Genomic DNA, 16317 nt, shown 5'->3' with positions numbered 1-16317 from the left:
AAACATCTTGATTAACATATCTTAGCACACTCAAGGTCCTGCACCAACGGTTTATTTTCTAGGTAAAAGTGTAAACATAATTCTGTTAGTTTGTCTTTTCCACACATAGGCATGCTAGAAAGAAAAATCCTAAGGCTTCCCAACAGGATGCATGATGGTACAATCTCTTTGACTGGTTACATTTTACCATCACTTCTTTGTTCCTGCAGCTGTGCCAGCATTACCATTTAGATGACGTGCTGCTTTACAGCAACTCCCACCCATATTTCTTTTTTATCAAAGCAAAATCATTCTCAACTGAGCCCCCCAATTCCATTGCATTGGGGTTAAATGTGTGTGATTAGGATATAGAGCACTTACTCTTTCATTGGCCTTTCAATTAAAAGACTAAATAAAACCACCAACATTAATCCTAACTACATGGAGGCATTGACAAGAGAGAGAGAGGAGGAGAAAAAAGACTCATGCACACATGCGCACAGACTGGTAAATTAACCGTCACTCCCAAATGTAAATGGAGGCAGCAATTAATTTGTTGATGAAAAACCATTCATCTTTAATTATTTCTTGTTTGGCTGGATGTGTCAGCCCCTTCTTGCCAAATGCTGTTCAGCATCTGCATTTTGCAGGAAATCAACTTTAACCGAATTGATTCTGAATTGAAACCAGAAGCTTCCAGCATCACACAAAACTATGTCAGCATGGCACACACATAGCCACACACACACAACCAAGTGTGTCCCTGTACAGCAAGTGGTGTGGTGCAACTAAATTGCCCCCTACAGGCCAAAAGTAAAAATGCACGGTGTGGTAAATAAGGAGTGGGAGTCCCAGCAGTTGGAGAGTGCTTACAGCCACAGAGCCTTAAGGGTGGCAGCCAAATCAGTTTCAATGGATTTATGAATATTAAATACTGTAGCAGCCTCAGACCTCTCCATCCTCTTCCTCCCTCTTTTTATTTGCTAAGCGAGCATTATCACTTCTTCTAGAATTTCTCATTTACAGATGAGGGCTTTTGACTTTCTAAGACTTTCTAGTTTCCATGCAGCACACATCTCTAGTTTGACTTTTTGCAAAATGCATGACTTTTAATCATTTTGCACTAATATTAAGCAGAGAGAAGAATAAAAAAAAAGGAGGGGTGACACATTCAAGGTCTTTAACCTCCTGTTGAACACCCTGACAGTTAAAACATTTAGAGGTTTGATTTAAAAGGTCCTTAACTGTATTATATCACTTTACATATATAGTATAGCATATGTTTTCACTCAGGTTACTAATCTGAGGACAGGGTGCAGAGAGCATGTGTGTATGCAGAGGAAATGTTGAAACAGTTTAGGTGGTAGGATTTAATCAATTATCATACATTAGCATTAGCTGAGTAGGAGATTTGTGAACCACTGTTTCCAATAAAACTGAATCTTCTTAGAAGTTCCCATCCCACTGTGTGCAACCTGCAACACGCCTTGGTAAAAGTTCCACTGTGTTTTTCCACTGTGCTGCACATCGAGCCATCAAAATAGATAATAGGCAACAGTGAAGGAGAATTCAAGCTGCACTTTATGAAAGCAATGGGAATCAAACAGTCAAATCGGTCTATGAATATAAGTGCATCACACAAGCGCTTGCATAGAGAGATAATGCTGCTCGTTGTTGCAAATAACTTGAGAAAATATGGTAAAGGCAAGGTTATACATTTAGCAGCCATGTCCGTGTTACACCGAGCCTGATGATCTCAAAGGATTATTGCAGTTCAGTGTCTTATAAGTCTGTTTATGACAGACTGACGATTGGTCTTCACCACATGTTGTGTAGGAGAAAGCAGGTGCTTGCAAACAGGATCTGATGCAAGGCTTTCCTCTCTCAGGGATACCTACAGAATCACATGAAACACACACTCTAGTGTAGATGTCATTTTACCGGAATCCACTGTGAACATCACATAAACTAGGTGTTTATGATAGAGTTCACCCAGTCATAACAGAAAATGTGTTTTTATTTTTAAAAACAGGCTTTAAAATTGCATTTAAAGTTGAATAAATAAAAATACTACATTAGATCTTAGTAATGTTAACTTTTGCTGATTGCTGTACAAGTTAAATTTAAGAGAAATTACGCATCATCATGAGGCAATTTAAGGGGTTTAATTATTTTTTTTCTAAGCAAAACAAGCATGTCATTTTTAATACATTGTATATAGACTTGTACTGCACTTACCTTCTGCAGATGTGTCAAGTCAAAACATTTTGTTCTTTTTTTTTGTGCAGATCTCTCAGTAAAGATTAAGAAGACCTTGTGGCTCCTTGTGTACGTCTTGCCACATGACTTATGACAATCTAAAATGTTTTCTACCCTGGCCAAGCTGTCTATCCGCATGTTTTCAATCTCTTTTAGATAAGAATTCCCTGTACTGAATTCCAACAAGCTGCCTGGCCTTGGATAGAATACTCAAATTCGGAACAGATGGAAGCTAAGATGTATGTGTGTGTATAAGGAGGTTTCATGTTAAACATGAGTGTGAGTCACTTTTTTCATTAAGTTTGAGGTCTGTCCTCGACTCAGACATGCATTTTGTAGTTGTACTTCCATTCTGTGGCAGCGATTGGCTTAATGAAAAGAGAAACAAAGCCTCCGCTTGCAGCTGTTAGAACAGAAAGCTGGGTTTTTTTTCTTAGAGTTTATGAGACCCAAAACCTCAGAAAATAAATTTGTTTTAAGAGAAATCGGAGAGAGATAATTTTGATGTAACAAATAATAACAAGATTTTGTTCTCAATCACACTGCAGAGCTTTATTTATTTATTTATTTATTTTTTTTTGAGAAACCGATTTCAAACTATGACAAATAGGCATGTTGTTGAATGCAAACTTGTCCAGTAGTAGTTACAAATGTCAAGTATCAGACAGGGAAATAAGTTTAGGTTCTATAGCCGTAAAAGAGTCACAGAATAAAATATTCAGCTGCAAATGCATGGATGTGAAGTGCACTTGCCCACAGGAACGTAATCTATATCAGCACACTGATGTTCGACAGCAAAACACTGGCGGATATTTCTGCAGGTTTCTGTGCAACATCAACAACCCAGGCATACATATTTAATGTATTTCTTGGCGCCACTAGAATTGTGATGAGTGTTGGAGGTCCACAGGGTTCAGTTCCACTTTAAAGATCAAACCTGTCCATGTCTGTGCAGTCTGACAAACTTTAACACACATGGACCACACTGGAATAACAGCAACATGGCCACTTCCTACAAAAACAGGGACCTATAATAACACAGATGTAGCAGTGGGACCATTATTTGCATCTTTTACTTGTTCACCATTTGTGAAACTGACACTAATTATATAAACAGTAACCATGTATGTAAAGTCAGTAGGGACTAAAAACTAACAAACATTTCATGATTCTCAGGAATTGGCAATAAGTCACGTCTACATATGAATATTTATTCAGAATAGATATTGGAAATGAGCACACAGGAACATTATAAACATGCATGTTTCACGTCTGTAGGTGTGCAATAACAGTTTTTTGGCCGTTTCCTGAACTTGAAATTCGCTTAGTGCATATGTGTGATATTTTGTTGCCCAGTGCAAAGTGCTCAGCAGTACACGTGGGAGGTTTATTCAAATGCAGCGCTGTCAAGCCAATTCTTCCACTGAGAATAGACAGTTTAAAGCTAGAAATGCTTCTTCTGTGGCCACTTTGTTGATTTATAACAAAAGCAACATTTCAACACTGCCTTCAAATTTGGTATAAACCCTTTTTTATATTTTTTTTTATTTATTTGTCTCTGCAAAATAAATTGTAGGGCATTTCAAAAAATGGCCATGATGAGGTTATGATGGGATAGCTATTTTTCCTTTTTTTAAAATAATGCACAACGACACCAGAAAGACACAAAATAACCCTGATTATCCACCAAAACTGTTCTTTATGGTGATTTTGGATTATACCACCCGTCTCTGGCCACCCACCATCTTTTGTTACAGTAACTTTTAAACATGAACTTATCAATAACTACGCCTTCAGGCAGTCCATTCGCATGGTGAATTGTTGCACAGACATACATATAGCAGATGTGTTTGGAGATGACGACTATGGCTACCACTTTGTGTTTAGATTCAACTTCAGACGCTGTGTTTAGATTCAACTTCAGTGTGCAACTTTATGTGATTTTTAATCCTCTACATCATCTGAAGAGAATTTTATAGGATGAAGCTGTGTTACATCTCAGCTTACAGATGGTGCACATGTGAGGGGTGAAAGTATGAATCCTAAAGAAAGAGAACTGCCGCAGTCTGCAGCAAACAGCAGTCTCACCAGCTGGTTTACACATCAGAAAACACGAACAGCAGCTCTCGAAGCCTGCATCAGTCAGACCAACTGACAAAAAAAGGATATATATATATATATATATATATATATATATATATATATATATATTAGGGGTTGCATGACTTCAGATTTTTTTAAGTCGACACTAATGTGATGAAAGTCAAGTCGACGTCGACTAGTCGCTGGTGACGTCATTGATATTTTTTCAGTAATTAAAAAAAACACAGGAGGAGGGGAATGCTTTGCTGTACAACCTGTATTCACTGACAATGGTCAGCTGATACACAGGACTTATACATAACAGCATTTAGGATCAAGTATTAACGGCAACTCTTAACAATGTTAATTTTTTTTCTGTGACATACCTACATGTTATGTTAGGCTACATCTCCCACAGGTGCAAAAGAAAATACTGTAATGCACAAAACAATTTGGGAGGAAAACAACACACAGGCAAGAGCCTGCAAGCCTAGTCATCATCACAGTCCTGCTCAGTCACAGGTTTTGTTTTTCGGTCCTGGTTTGCGTGCAAGAACACAAGCGCATCGACGTGAGCTTGGTGAAGGCTTGCCCGCTGTCGCGTGATGGTATTTCCGGCCAGTGAAAAAATCCTCTCGCTCGGTGTGCTTGTCGCTGGGACAGCCAGGTAACGTTTGCACAGCTTGGCCAAACGGGGGAATCTGTCCACGTTCTGAGCCCACCACTGCAGCGGGTTCTGCATGGTGGGAATTTGCGGTGTTTGCAAATAATCACGGACCTCTTCGTCTGCGGTGGAATAATTCCCCGCTCTCCTTCCACTTTGATAGTGCGGGCCAAAAAGTTGTTCAAAATCCTGCTCGAGCCTGGCTTTTTTCCCCTTTACTGGTTCTCCCTCACCATCATCCACGTCTTCACTTTGCACATCTGGTCCCTCACCTAGAATAAAATGAATGACTAGTTTTATCAAAACTGCGCATTCACAAATAAGACGATTTAAATCATCATCATGAAGGTGATGACTAATTTCAATTAGCGCACTCACCTGTTGCTGCAAGCGGCTCTGCCTCCTCCTCCAGCAGGGCATTCAGGTGGCTCTGGGCGGCCTCTCTTTTACTCTCTGGGATGAACTGAAGATGCTTGAACCGGGCATCAAGCATACAGGCCACAATAGTGATGGACTCCATCAGGTCATCCGACACCAGCTTGAATCGTTTTTCTAACTCCTCACCTGTTGCCGTCTGCGAGGCGTCCATATTGTTAGCTCTAAAAACACGTGATCAGCGATTAGTCAACGTCACGTTCTAAACGTCATGTTAGAGTATTGAAGTCGACAAAACGACTAGTCGACTAGTCTGTACAACCCCTAATATATATATATATATATATATATATGTATATTAAGAGAGAAAACAAAAAACTGGCACAAACATTAAAGTCTGTGGTGAAAAGAGATTGTAAAGAAGCTATCCATGGTCCAAACCTCTAAAGGTTGCCCTCCTCTAAGTTTGGAAAGCTGTCCTCTTTGTTAGAAATACAAATCAAAATGTTGCAGATGTGTTTTTCCAAAACTGGAAAAATAAAGGATAAACATAAATAGCTTACAGGAAACTAAGCCATTACTTTAACACAATCTTTCTCCAATACTTCTATTACTTTGTAAAAAACTGGCTACCATGAACACAATGTCAGAGATAATAATGAAGACAAAAACAACACATTAGGACTGTCTAATTAACTGGTCATCATTAAAAATAGGTTCATTTAGCTTTGTGGTGAATAAAATACTATTTCAGAAATGATAGAACACGGAGCAGTAGCATTGCAGAAAGAGTTTACATCTCTTCCTCAGCCTGCCTCACCTTGTTTCCTCCTGCTCGCCTCCCCTGTGACAAAGCAGGACCTGCAGAAGAGTGTTGATCTGACACTCTGCATCCGTTTGCTCAGTGGATCGGAAATCTTTCCTCACCTTTTAATCCACTTATGTAGTTGTGTGACTTTTGCTCCTGTTTTTCTTTTTTTTTTCTTCTACTCTTTATGACCACTGCACTGCTCAGTGAGCTGTTCGGGTGAGTCATAAGTGCTGTATGCTGCACCGTGTTCAGGCGTTTAAGAAAAACATATCACTGTATTCCTCTTTTTTACTCAGTTTGTTATTCATTTGTTTATTTCAGTAGCTTTCATCGTCCATCTCTGTCTGTGCCCTCTACACTTTTACCAAGATCATTTTATGAAAAGTGAAGAAAATATGTTGCATTTCCTGCCAAGTGAGCAACTCACCACAAACCTGCTGGCAGTAAGTATCAAATGATATGGCTGTAAGGTTGGCAGGCCATATTGTCTAACTCTGGACCAAAGGTAATGTCTGCTTTCCACTCATGTTTTTTTTTTTTGTTGTTTTTACCTATTTTGAGCATTTGTGAAGAGCTCCAAGCTGTAATTCATTATGTAGTTACACATGGAGTCAAAATGTTGTGCAGCCCATTGTTTTTTCAGTGTTGCCATGACAGCAGAGAGGTCAGACGTCACCAATAGCTAGAAGATAGAAGCTGGAATATCACAGTGTTTAAAAAAAAGCCAACAAAATTTATACAATCCTTGAAATTAGACCAAAGAAAAACATAAAATTAGCATGTTTAACAGGAGGATGTTAAAACACTCAGACTTCTTTTTGGCACACAGGCCTCAGCTGCATTTGACAAAATCCTCATGAATCTCGAGTTGCCGCCTGTTCAGGACTTTGAAGCCGTGGTTGCTGTCAACCTCTTCACCCAGAATCGGCCTCTGAGAGACAGCACATTATTTAGGGAAAATGTCTGAAAACCTGAACAGCATGCTCACTGCTGGGGTGATGATGTCGCTGTTTATCAAAGTCGAACTTAGATAACTTCAGCTGTCCAGGAAGAAATGTATGAGAGGAGGCAGACTGTGTCAACTCAATATGAATCTCAAGTTATTATCCAAAAAAAATCAATACACAACTGAGCTGATCTTTGTGTTTCATCAAATCCAATTATGAATAATTCCCCTCTGTTTGTTTTAATAACAAAAAAACTCAACATGATAAAGAAACATGGGTATTGTTAACAAAAGATGTCTCCAGTGGAAACTAAATGCACTTTTGGGAATAAAGTCAGCAACACCGCTTCGTACGTGCAAACCTCAGCCCAACATGGAGCAGTGCATCAAACTCTTAAATTATCTTATCATCTATTGCTGTAACATGGAAACTTGCAGCTTGAGCTCATCCGCCACATCTCACCCATTAAGGAGTGTGATTAATTACCTTTTCACACCAGTATGCCAGCTTCTGAGTCAGATCCCAGCCACGAGGCCACAGATTGGATGGAGGATTGACTGGAATGTTAATAAGCAGAGTGCCAGCCCGCCTCGCTGCCTATCTATTAAAAAGGGGAATGAAAATGAGATGGAGAAAAGTGCAAATAAAGACAATATCACCCAAGCAGCCATAGACGCATTCAGTTACGGTTTTGTAAATAAGTGCTTGAGTGGGAAATTTCTGGTAGTTTGGTACACGGAGATGAGATTATGCTTCATTTAGGGCTTAGTAGAGTTGTTGTTTGCCTCTTTAAATTAGAAAAACATCCTCCTACTTCCCTCTCTTTCCTTATACACACACACATCTATGAGATATTATCGTCTCCTCTTTGTGAATATTTCTGCTGGTAGCTTCTGGAGCTCCACAGTTGGAAACTTTTCTTTTCATTAAAATCCACAATCACAGTCTCACATCTTGCCCATCTTTTTTTTTCTTTGTTCCTACACAGCAGACTTTTATTTACCTACCTGCATCGTGATATGATTTATATGAATAGCCAAATAACCAGAGGTAGAGATAAAAGAAAGAGGTGGGTGAGGTAGAAAGAGTCGGGGGGGCATTGGATGTTGAATAATTAAGTTAAATGATCAGGTATGTAAATGAGCCCTCATTCATACTTAATGCACTTCTGTATTTTGCATGATGAATAGATGAGACTACATATGGGTTAGGATTTTTACAAGGTCAGTCCTTACAAATAGCTGTTTGATCCACGCTGTCTCTTTGAATATTTGAATACAAAGGCGCCCTACATTTGCCAAAGTTTGTACATGACAGTGAATATTATACTCCGAACCCAGAAAAAGTTTTCCTGATCCTGGATGATGCCTAAAATAATGCAGGCTGACGTTTTTATGTTTAAATGTGTAACCTGATTTAAATAAGGTTTTAGCCACAAATCATGTCTGTTGTTTTTGCTTTTTTCATGTCTGTTAGAATCAGTGTTGATGATCTGACTAAACCAAAGCCTCCAATAATCCAAATATTAGGACTAAATGAACAACATTCAAGCTTAATTTGGGTGTGTGTGTGTGTGTTTTATATATATATATATATATGTGTATATATATATATATATATATATATATATATATATATATATATATATATATATATTTTTTTTTGTTTGCTTTTTTACTCTGTCAAACAGTGTTGTTCATTCATCTTATTTGATTGTGAGTAGTTTAATATTATCAGTCCTTGATTATGTTTATCAGTCTCCTACATTTCCCCCGCAGCACTCGGGGGATGTTATTATAATCCCTGTTTTTTTATTTATTTTTTTTTCTTTGTCTTTAAAATGAGAAAATGGCTTACTAGTAATTTTTGTATCCTCCCAAATTAGCCAGAGGGGTTTCTTAGTAGTAATTTTTTTTTATTCAGTTTCTTGGTAAAGAGCTTATTAATGTGTTTGATTTAACACCTTAGAAGCATTAAACCTCCCTGCATAGAAAAACAGTAAATTGTGCTGAACACTCAGAATGATTCCTAAACCTGCTTGTTTGTCATAACAAATATGAGAAACCATGTTACACGGTTCCACTCAGAAAGTAGTCGTAAAGTAGTCACACAGGGGAAAAAGATGCATCAGGATGCCTCAGTAATCGTTTATAATTGCATCCTGGCCATTGAAAGCAAACATAAAGATTTCCACACCCTAGTATGAAGAGAGAAGAAGAATCATGGAGCAGTGATTTAATGTAGTCTAATTTGAAAACAGTCGAATAGATGAGAACGGGGAAGAGAAAACATAGAGGATAAACCCCAAAAGCTACAAAACATGCCATCTGTATAACAATCTCAAAGTTATTTCAAATATTTATCATGCCAGACAGAAAAGGAGGAGTCGGACAGTGAAGGAGGAAATAAATGTTTCTCTAATGTTTCTTTGTGTCTTACTTAGGCAACAGCATCTCACTCCTGAAAGTGTTCTAGTTACGATTCAAAACAGCAGTTTTGCATGCGGAGAAATTTAAAAGCGACTTCATTTTCTGGGCTCCACGCTACGGTGGTCCATGTTTCCGTACAAGAACAATAACATCCTGAGACTTGGCATTGTGTGAAACTTTAAAGCATAATCAAGAATTGTAAACGTACTTCATTTTCAAAGCCCTAAAATTGTTGTATGCATCTGTTTTCCTAACATTTTGAATTAAATAAAACTGCCAGAAAAGTGATGTTACACAACTATTTTTCGTTCAAAAGTCTTTTTAAAGAAGTAGGACAGAGTGGAGTTACATCACCCACCACTGTGCCAGGTAACAAGTTCAAGGACCTCTCACTTTTTAGTCTGGCTGTTAGTCCTCGATGGTTGAAAAGAGCCATAACAAACAGAAAGTTAGAGAAGCTGTTTGAAATCTGCCCCAAACAAAAGAAATGGCCAGTAAAAAAAAAAAAAAAAAGATGATCCCACCTCAAAAGTTTTACACTTTCATTGTGGCACGACTACTTTTTGGACATGTGGACTAATGTACATATTACATGATGTCTCATGGGACTGGGCTGCATTAGGACTTAAAACAGATGTCGTCTGAGCACTGAACAGAGGAGCATTTCCTCTGCACACACGCCTCAACGCAGCTGATTCCATTTAATTTCATATTTTCTCCAAATTGTATCCTTCCTCAACTCATTTCAGCTCTTCTCCCTCCTTCACTGCATATCCCTGATGTGTTCATCTTATAACTTTGCTCTCTTTTTCTAAATTTATACCATATGTTAAATTTTCTTTTTTCATTGGTATTCTGTCAGCTGTTTGTTTCCAGGGGGAATCCATCCTGCAGCTGATTTCCCCTCCTTCTGCTCGTCTTCAAGTTTTTTTTATTTATTTATTATTTTTTTTAAAACCCTTTGTCTTATTTCCTCTTTTTAAAAAAATCATGCATCCATCCTACATATGCTACTATATTCCCAAGTGGCAGAATCTCTGGGCCTTTGGATCCTGGAAGAGATGATGGGATGTGAATAGCAGTTCCTCCTCACGGCAAGAAAAAAAAAAAAAAAGCTACAATACGTATTTGAACCAAAGGCACTACTTCAATATCCTCTCACCCATCCTTTACTCACTCCACCTAAACTCCCACAGATGATTTCAGAGTTCGTCTAACCTCCACACGCTCGCCATGTTCTCACCTGCCTCCTGTCCATTGAGTGATTACATGTGCATGCTGCAGGCGTGAGGGAGGAAGTGATCGTATGAGAAAGCTGGAGGATTATGTCTTCCTTCGTCTGTGTGTGGATGTAAATTCACAGAGGAGAGAAAACAAAAAAATGAGAGAGAGAGAGGGACAAACGTGTCGAGTGGAGAAATGAGAAAAGATAAGGGGAGGGGCGAATGGGAGGGGACACTGTGGTAAACAAGAAATGAAAGGGCAGTGTGAGAATGGAGAGAGCAAATGACACAAAGGGGGGAAAGGGAAATGAATGAGGTTTTGGCCAGAAGGAGAAAAGTGTAAACAAAGAGAATAAAAAACAAAAGCTGGATAAAGAAGTAATATGACTGAAAACAGTAAAGATGAGAACCCAAGGAAAAGGAAGGAGAGAAGATGAAGGGTAAGGACAGATAAGCAAAGGAAGCATTGGGAAGAGAAGACACAAAGGAAAAGAAAGATGAAGAGAAATGAGAGAAGGCTGGAAAAGAGCCAGAGGAGTTTAGAGGATGGAGCAGTAGCTATAAAACCATAAGTAGGCCAGTGGAAATTTCAGAGAAATTGATTAGCATTCAGACAGACATAGTAGGCTGTGGGGGTGTGTTTGGAGGGGGTAATGTGTGTGTGTGTGTGTGTGTGTGTGTGTGTGTGTGTGTGTGTGTGTGTGTGTGTGGGTGTGTGTGGGTGTGTGTGTGTGTGTGTGTGTGTATTTATCAGAAAATGCCTTCCAATAGCTTGCACATAGACACATCCAAAGGCTGTGGGGTGAGAAAGAGAGGGAAGGGGGAGTAGACGGATACCCACACAGATGGAAAAGTGACAGAGAGTAAAGCAGCAGGACAGAACTCCAGCAGCACAATGAGACAGAGACACAGAAAGGAAAAGACAGTTGTTGGAGACAAACAGAGAGACGGGGCGAGAAAGTGACTGACAGAGTGAAGGGAGGGCTGAGGGCTGTGCTCTGTTAACACAACCACAGGCTGTACCTTGCTAGGTGAACAGATAAAGGCTGTAACTGACTTGATTGCATGGAATGTCTCGTAGCATCGCTGATGTGTGTGTGTGTGTGTGTTTTACTTTCTCCTTGCCCAGGGATATTTTGTTGTTTTTGTTTTTATTTCCTCTATGGTATCCCTGGGATGTGGCCTTGCATTAATTAGCAGGATTCAGCTGTTTGTGTGTAGATGGCAACAAAAGACAATCCTTCATCTCTGTTGTAGTTGTCGCACATAGTTTTCTTTATATATTTAAAAACAATGGTTATTTGAATAACTATGAATTTTTATAGTGTAATCACAATACAGTAAATGGGATTTGCCAGAGCCAGAGTTTTGGGTGAGTAGTTTACTTAAACCATGGCTTGTTTGAACAATACTCCTATTACCTGGGCTGCACAGGGTTGTGGTTAGCACCATCCCCTCAGCAACAATGTTCCTGGCATCTCATTCATCAACTATGCTTACACAAAAATTTGTGCATATTTAGTGCATGAAAACATTTCCATACAAAGTTTGGAATTTATTAACTGGTCCTTACACTCAAAACAAAAGCAGGCAATGTGCAGTGATCATGGCAGCAGTAGCAGCAGGGGTAGTGGCAGCAAGCACGAAGCAAGGAGCTTATATAAACCACCCAGATTGGATGGAAATGTTTGATCTGTAGCATGAATGTTTGAGGCAGATCACATGGCATCCAGCACAGCACCTCAAGTTGTCTGCAGGTGTATCCTGGTGAATGTCTAAGAGGGCTTTCAGTCACTAACATGAGAAAGGAGACAGGTCAGGTTTTCTTAAAGCGGTAGTTCACCCAAAAATATGTTTTTTGAGCTGTAAACAACACAAAATTACCTAATTGTGATGAAAATCACATTTACTGTTGATAAAATTGGTATTCTTTTAGTTTACTTTAAAAACTAGATTTTTTTAGGTAAAAAATGGTTCATAACACCCTCTATAGGGTGAAACCAGGTTTTGTTTTTCGTGACATAGAGAGGTTATCTACGTCACAAGAAAATTTAAAAAACCCCACAGCCCCTCCCTCCAGATGCAGATAAACGGGTCCTCGCCTAGCAGGCATAGAAAACCACGCCCACCAATGCATATGAAGGGATGTGAGTTTTTGTAGATAGATTTTAATTTAACTTGAATGAGTGAACTAAATGAACTCAACAAAGATGTTCAAACACAGCAAAACTTAGTTATTTTTTTACCTCTCCATCACTTTGAGGAGGAACACAAGTGATTTCTGTGTGATGTCAGAAGAGGTGCATAGTCAGCTTGTAAGGTTAACTAATGGCATTTCTGAATGCAGATGACCGAACGTGCACAAGCGGGTGATTTGGAACATGTGGGATTTATCAACAGTAGATTACTTACAAACATGCGTACGACTCCACATGTTTAAACACTACAGATCTTTTTAAATTCATTTTAAATTGAATTGATAGGATGGAACCCTGCCCTTTCACCTGATAGCAGCTGGGATAGGCTCTTCTGACCCTGAATTTGAGTTAGCAGGTATAGGAAATGGATGGATGGATCTTATTTGCTTGAATTTTGATTCCCTACAGTCTAGGTTTGCAACATCAATCAAGTTGTCAAGTTGATTAAGTGAAAACATATGAATTCAACAGGAAACACAGGAGACTGACTGCAGACAGCATTAGTAAACGACACATGTGAACAACTTTATTCCAAAAGCCTGATAAAGTTTGCAGAGACTCGAGATGTTTAGGTTCTTGTGGATAGTCCTAAATTGCTTTTGCAGCACCGCAGCTAGAGTCAGCAATGATAAGAGGCAGAGGGAGTCCTGCCAGGTCCTATAAGAACTGCTGTGGTTCTACTTTCTTTCTACTCATTTGAAACAACCTACATGCCAAAAGAAGAAATAAGTGCACACGAAAGGGAGTAATGGTAATGTTTTTTGAAGACAATGGATGGTCACACCCAATTCTGCTTTAACTTGAATTTCTTTTTCTTTCTTTGTGCACTTTGCACAAAAAACTGAAGAAACTGAAAGTGTTTGTTGAATAAAAAGAGAAAACTTTTAACCCATCTGGCTCTTTCTGAACTTTTTTTTACCTTTTCTTTGAAGCTCATTCTTAAATGTGACTTTTGTTTTTGTTCTGGTTTTGGCTTTTCCAACTGAAATAAAGTTCATTCAAAAGTATACAAAAAAGTCCTGAGCCACTGTCAAAATGTGACTTTTTTCTTTCTTTCTTTTGTTTTTCTTTCTTTTGTTTTTTTTTTTTAACATCACCATAATTTGCAAGCATGCCGTTTTTTGTTTTCCCCAAGGTCAGTGATTAAAATGCTGCTTCCTTTCATAAATCAGAAGAAATTACTTGCAAACCTGTTGGCATGCCATTTAATTCCCACCTGACACAAAGTAAGCCGTGGTAGGGATCAGTGCAGCAGGAATGCAGGATACATAAAATACATGTAATGCAGAAGACTGCTGCAGGGTAGCAAGTATTACAACCTATAAATCCAAAATCTGCATTAAAAAACTGAGCTAAGGCAGTGAACATGTTCTCCTCATGTGAATGATGGTTGTGCTTCTATCCATCATCCACATCCACAGTATCTTGTTTCTCTTCATGTTCCATTTATCTGTCTCCTCATTCCTCCTCCTCATTATTAGTCTCCAGGACTGATTAGGGAAATCAGCATCAATTAATCTCTCTGTATTTCATGGAAATGCGATTCCCACCCTTGCTTCCTGTTAACATTGCATTAGCAAAAACTAGTCACCCAGATGTTAAAAAAGGAGAGATTCAAATTAAGGGTCTTAGTATTTCTGCCCCCACTGAAAATAGAAACATCATTAGACTTACTGGTATCTGAAATTTAAACTCAACCAAACAAGTCACAAAGGCAACCTCTGGAGAACTGGCATGCATATCCTTCCAAATGTCGATGTGTTAGCGCGGGCTGCACTGGTGAGCAATGTAACTGAATGTCCATTTATACTGCTGACATCTTTTGAAGAGAACTTAACTCAGTTTGTTTGACTTAGTATCAAGCTTTAAGATTAAAGTGCCTGTTTTATCTAGCCAAGGAATGCTGACAGAGCATGCATGCTCTTTTCTGCAAGACATACTATTTATAATCATCTCTCAGACTATTGCAAACAATAATGGATCATGTGACCTTTTTCTATAGGTTTTAAGGGTCAATCTCTTCATCAGAATTCTAATTCTGTTCTATAGATGAAGTTATCTACTCGCTCACCATCTTAAAAGAAACTAAAAAAACTAAAATAAACAATTATTCTCAGATTTTTACGTCTTAGAGACTCTCAGTGTAACAGTCTTAATACGCTGTCCTTACATGAACTGACAGTACCATAAATTTCATGCCCTGAAATGGGCTTTTTAAATTCAACATTAAAGGTCTAGAGAGGTTTTATTCTTTCAAATCATTATCATTGAAAGGAGGAAATATCGTTCCCCTCTTCATATGGAACTGGTTCTTTGATTAAATGAGCTTTCATCGTCTCTCACACCCCCCTCCCTCCTGTGTGTCTGCAGTCAGATCATCTTCCCTATGAAGTCATTCGGTAATGATGCGAATCACATTAGATGAATGGATAGGCTTACTAATCGCATAAAGCCTGTTAATTGGATGCATATTGTCATGGCTAACTATTATAGCATCATAAAGTAGCTGAGCTGAAGAGTGCGGTGCTGCTCTGAGTCTGCATATGCAGCTCTAACATGGATGGGAGCAAATAAGCATAACAAACAAGACAGCCAGGAACCCAAAGGCTCCATGCAATGGATTGCCTCTGTCGGTGTCACCTTTCTTTTACTCTTTGCTGTCACTCATCAGCCCCCAATAATCATTTTTAATCCCAGATTAGAAAGCACTTCTTTCTTGCTACTTCCTTCCTTCTGCCCACCTTGGGGAATTTCATCAGGTTTTTTTCTGCTTAATTGCCCCAAAGATGCTGTCACTCTTACCTAATTATAACTCGATTTACAGCATTCTCTCTCTGAGGGGAGGTCTCGGAATTGAACCATTAAAAATCCAGTGTATTTTTGTGACCTCGAGAACTCCCATCTCATAATATGAGCAGATGTCAAAAATTAACTGTTGCTGTGACCCTGAATGCCTCATTTAGTTTCTACTAACAAGGATAAATAAGCAAATGTTAAAGGGGCATCTTTTTTTCCTCTTCTGTGCGTTTTAAAGGTCTGCAAAGACAAAAACTCAAAATATCCTCAACGAAGGGAGTTGTTCTTCAACACAGAAGACACTTGTCCTAAGGTCAATCAAATGTTCCTTTTAAAGTCCATCCTTCACTTCCTTGACCTAATGATATCATCATAACTCTTTTGCATAATACTTGTCTAATGACTGTGAATGACTAATGACTGATAAATGTAAAGCTCCCTTTCTCTATGCCATTTTACACAAATCAGGTAACCATTCGAAGCAAACTGGGCCTTTTAACAGCATCACCTTAAACAAAATGAGAAGAGTGACAAAAGATGTTGTAGCAGTGTTC

General features: G+C 38.7%; 2 protein-coding genes across 4 annotated transcripts in view; one reads left to right on the top strand and one right to left on the bottom strand.

The window, feature by feature from the left end:
- Window positions 1-16317, top strand: part of astn1 (astrotactin 1) — a 400574-nt gene that overhangs the window by 276424 nt on the left and 107833 nt on the right. The window lies entirely within an intron of this gene.
- LOC121644205 (zinc finger BED domain-containing protein 4-like) lies at window positions 4729-5484 on the bottom strand. Its single transcript, XM_041992002.1, has 2 exons — window positions 5363-5484; window positions 4729-5256 (listed from the first exon to the last, which is right to left on the bottom strand). Exons 1-2 carry the CDS (start codon window positions 5475-5477, stop codon window positions 4811-4813), a joined length of 561 nt encoding a protein of 186 aa, XP_041847936.1. The 5' UTR covers window positions 5478-5484; the 3' UTR covers window positions 4729-4810.

Source organism: Melanotaenia boesemani, chromosome 8 (assembly GCF_017639745.1).
Source record: "Melanotaenia boesemani isolate fMelBoe1 chromosome 8, fMelBoe1.pri, whole genome shotgun sequence".
Lineage (NCBI taxonomy): Eukaryota > Metazoa > Chordata > Actinopteri > Atheriniformes > Melanotaeniidae > Melanotaenia > Melanotaenia boesemani.
The sequence above is the reverse complement of the archived record's forward strand: the minus strand, read 5'-3'. Positions and strand labels throughout refer to the sequence as shown.

Excerpts from the sequence above, each read along its gene's own strand:
- LOC121644205 (XM_041992002.1), bottom strand. The coding sequence starts at position 5,477 with ATGCTTGATGCCCGGTTCAAGCATCTTCAGTTCATCCCAGAGAGTAAA. Across the intron at positions 5,257-5,362 it reads AGAGCCGCTTGCAGCAACAG|GTGAGGGACCAGATGTGCAA; the intron begins GTGAGTGCGCTA and ends ATTTTATTCTAG.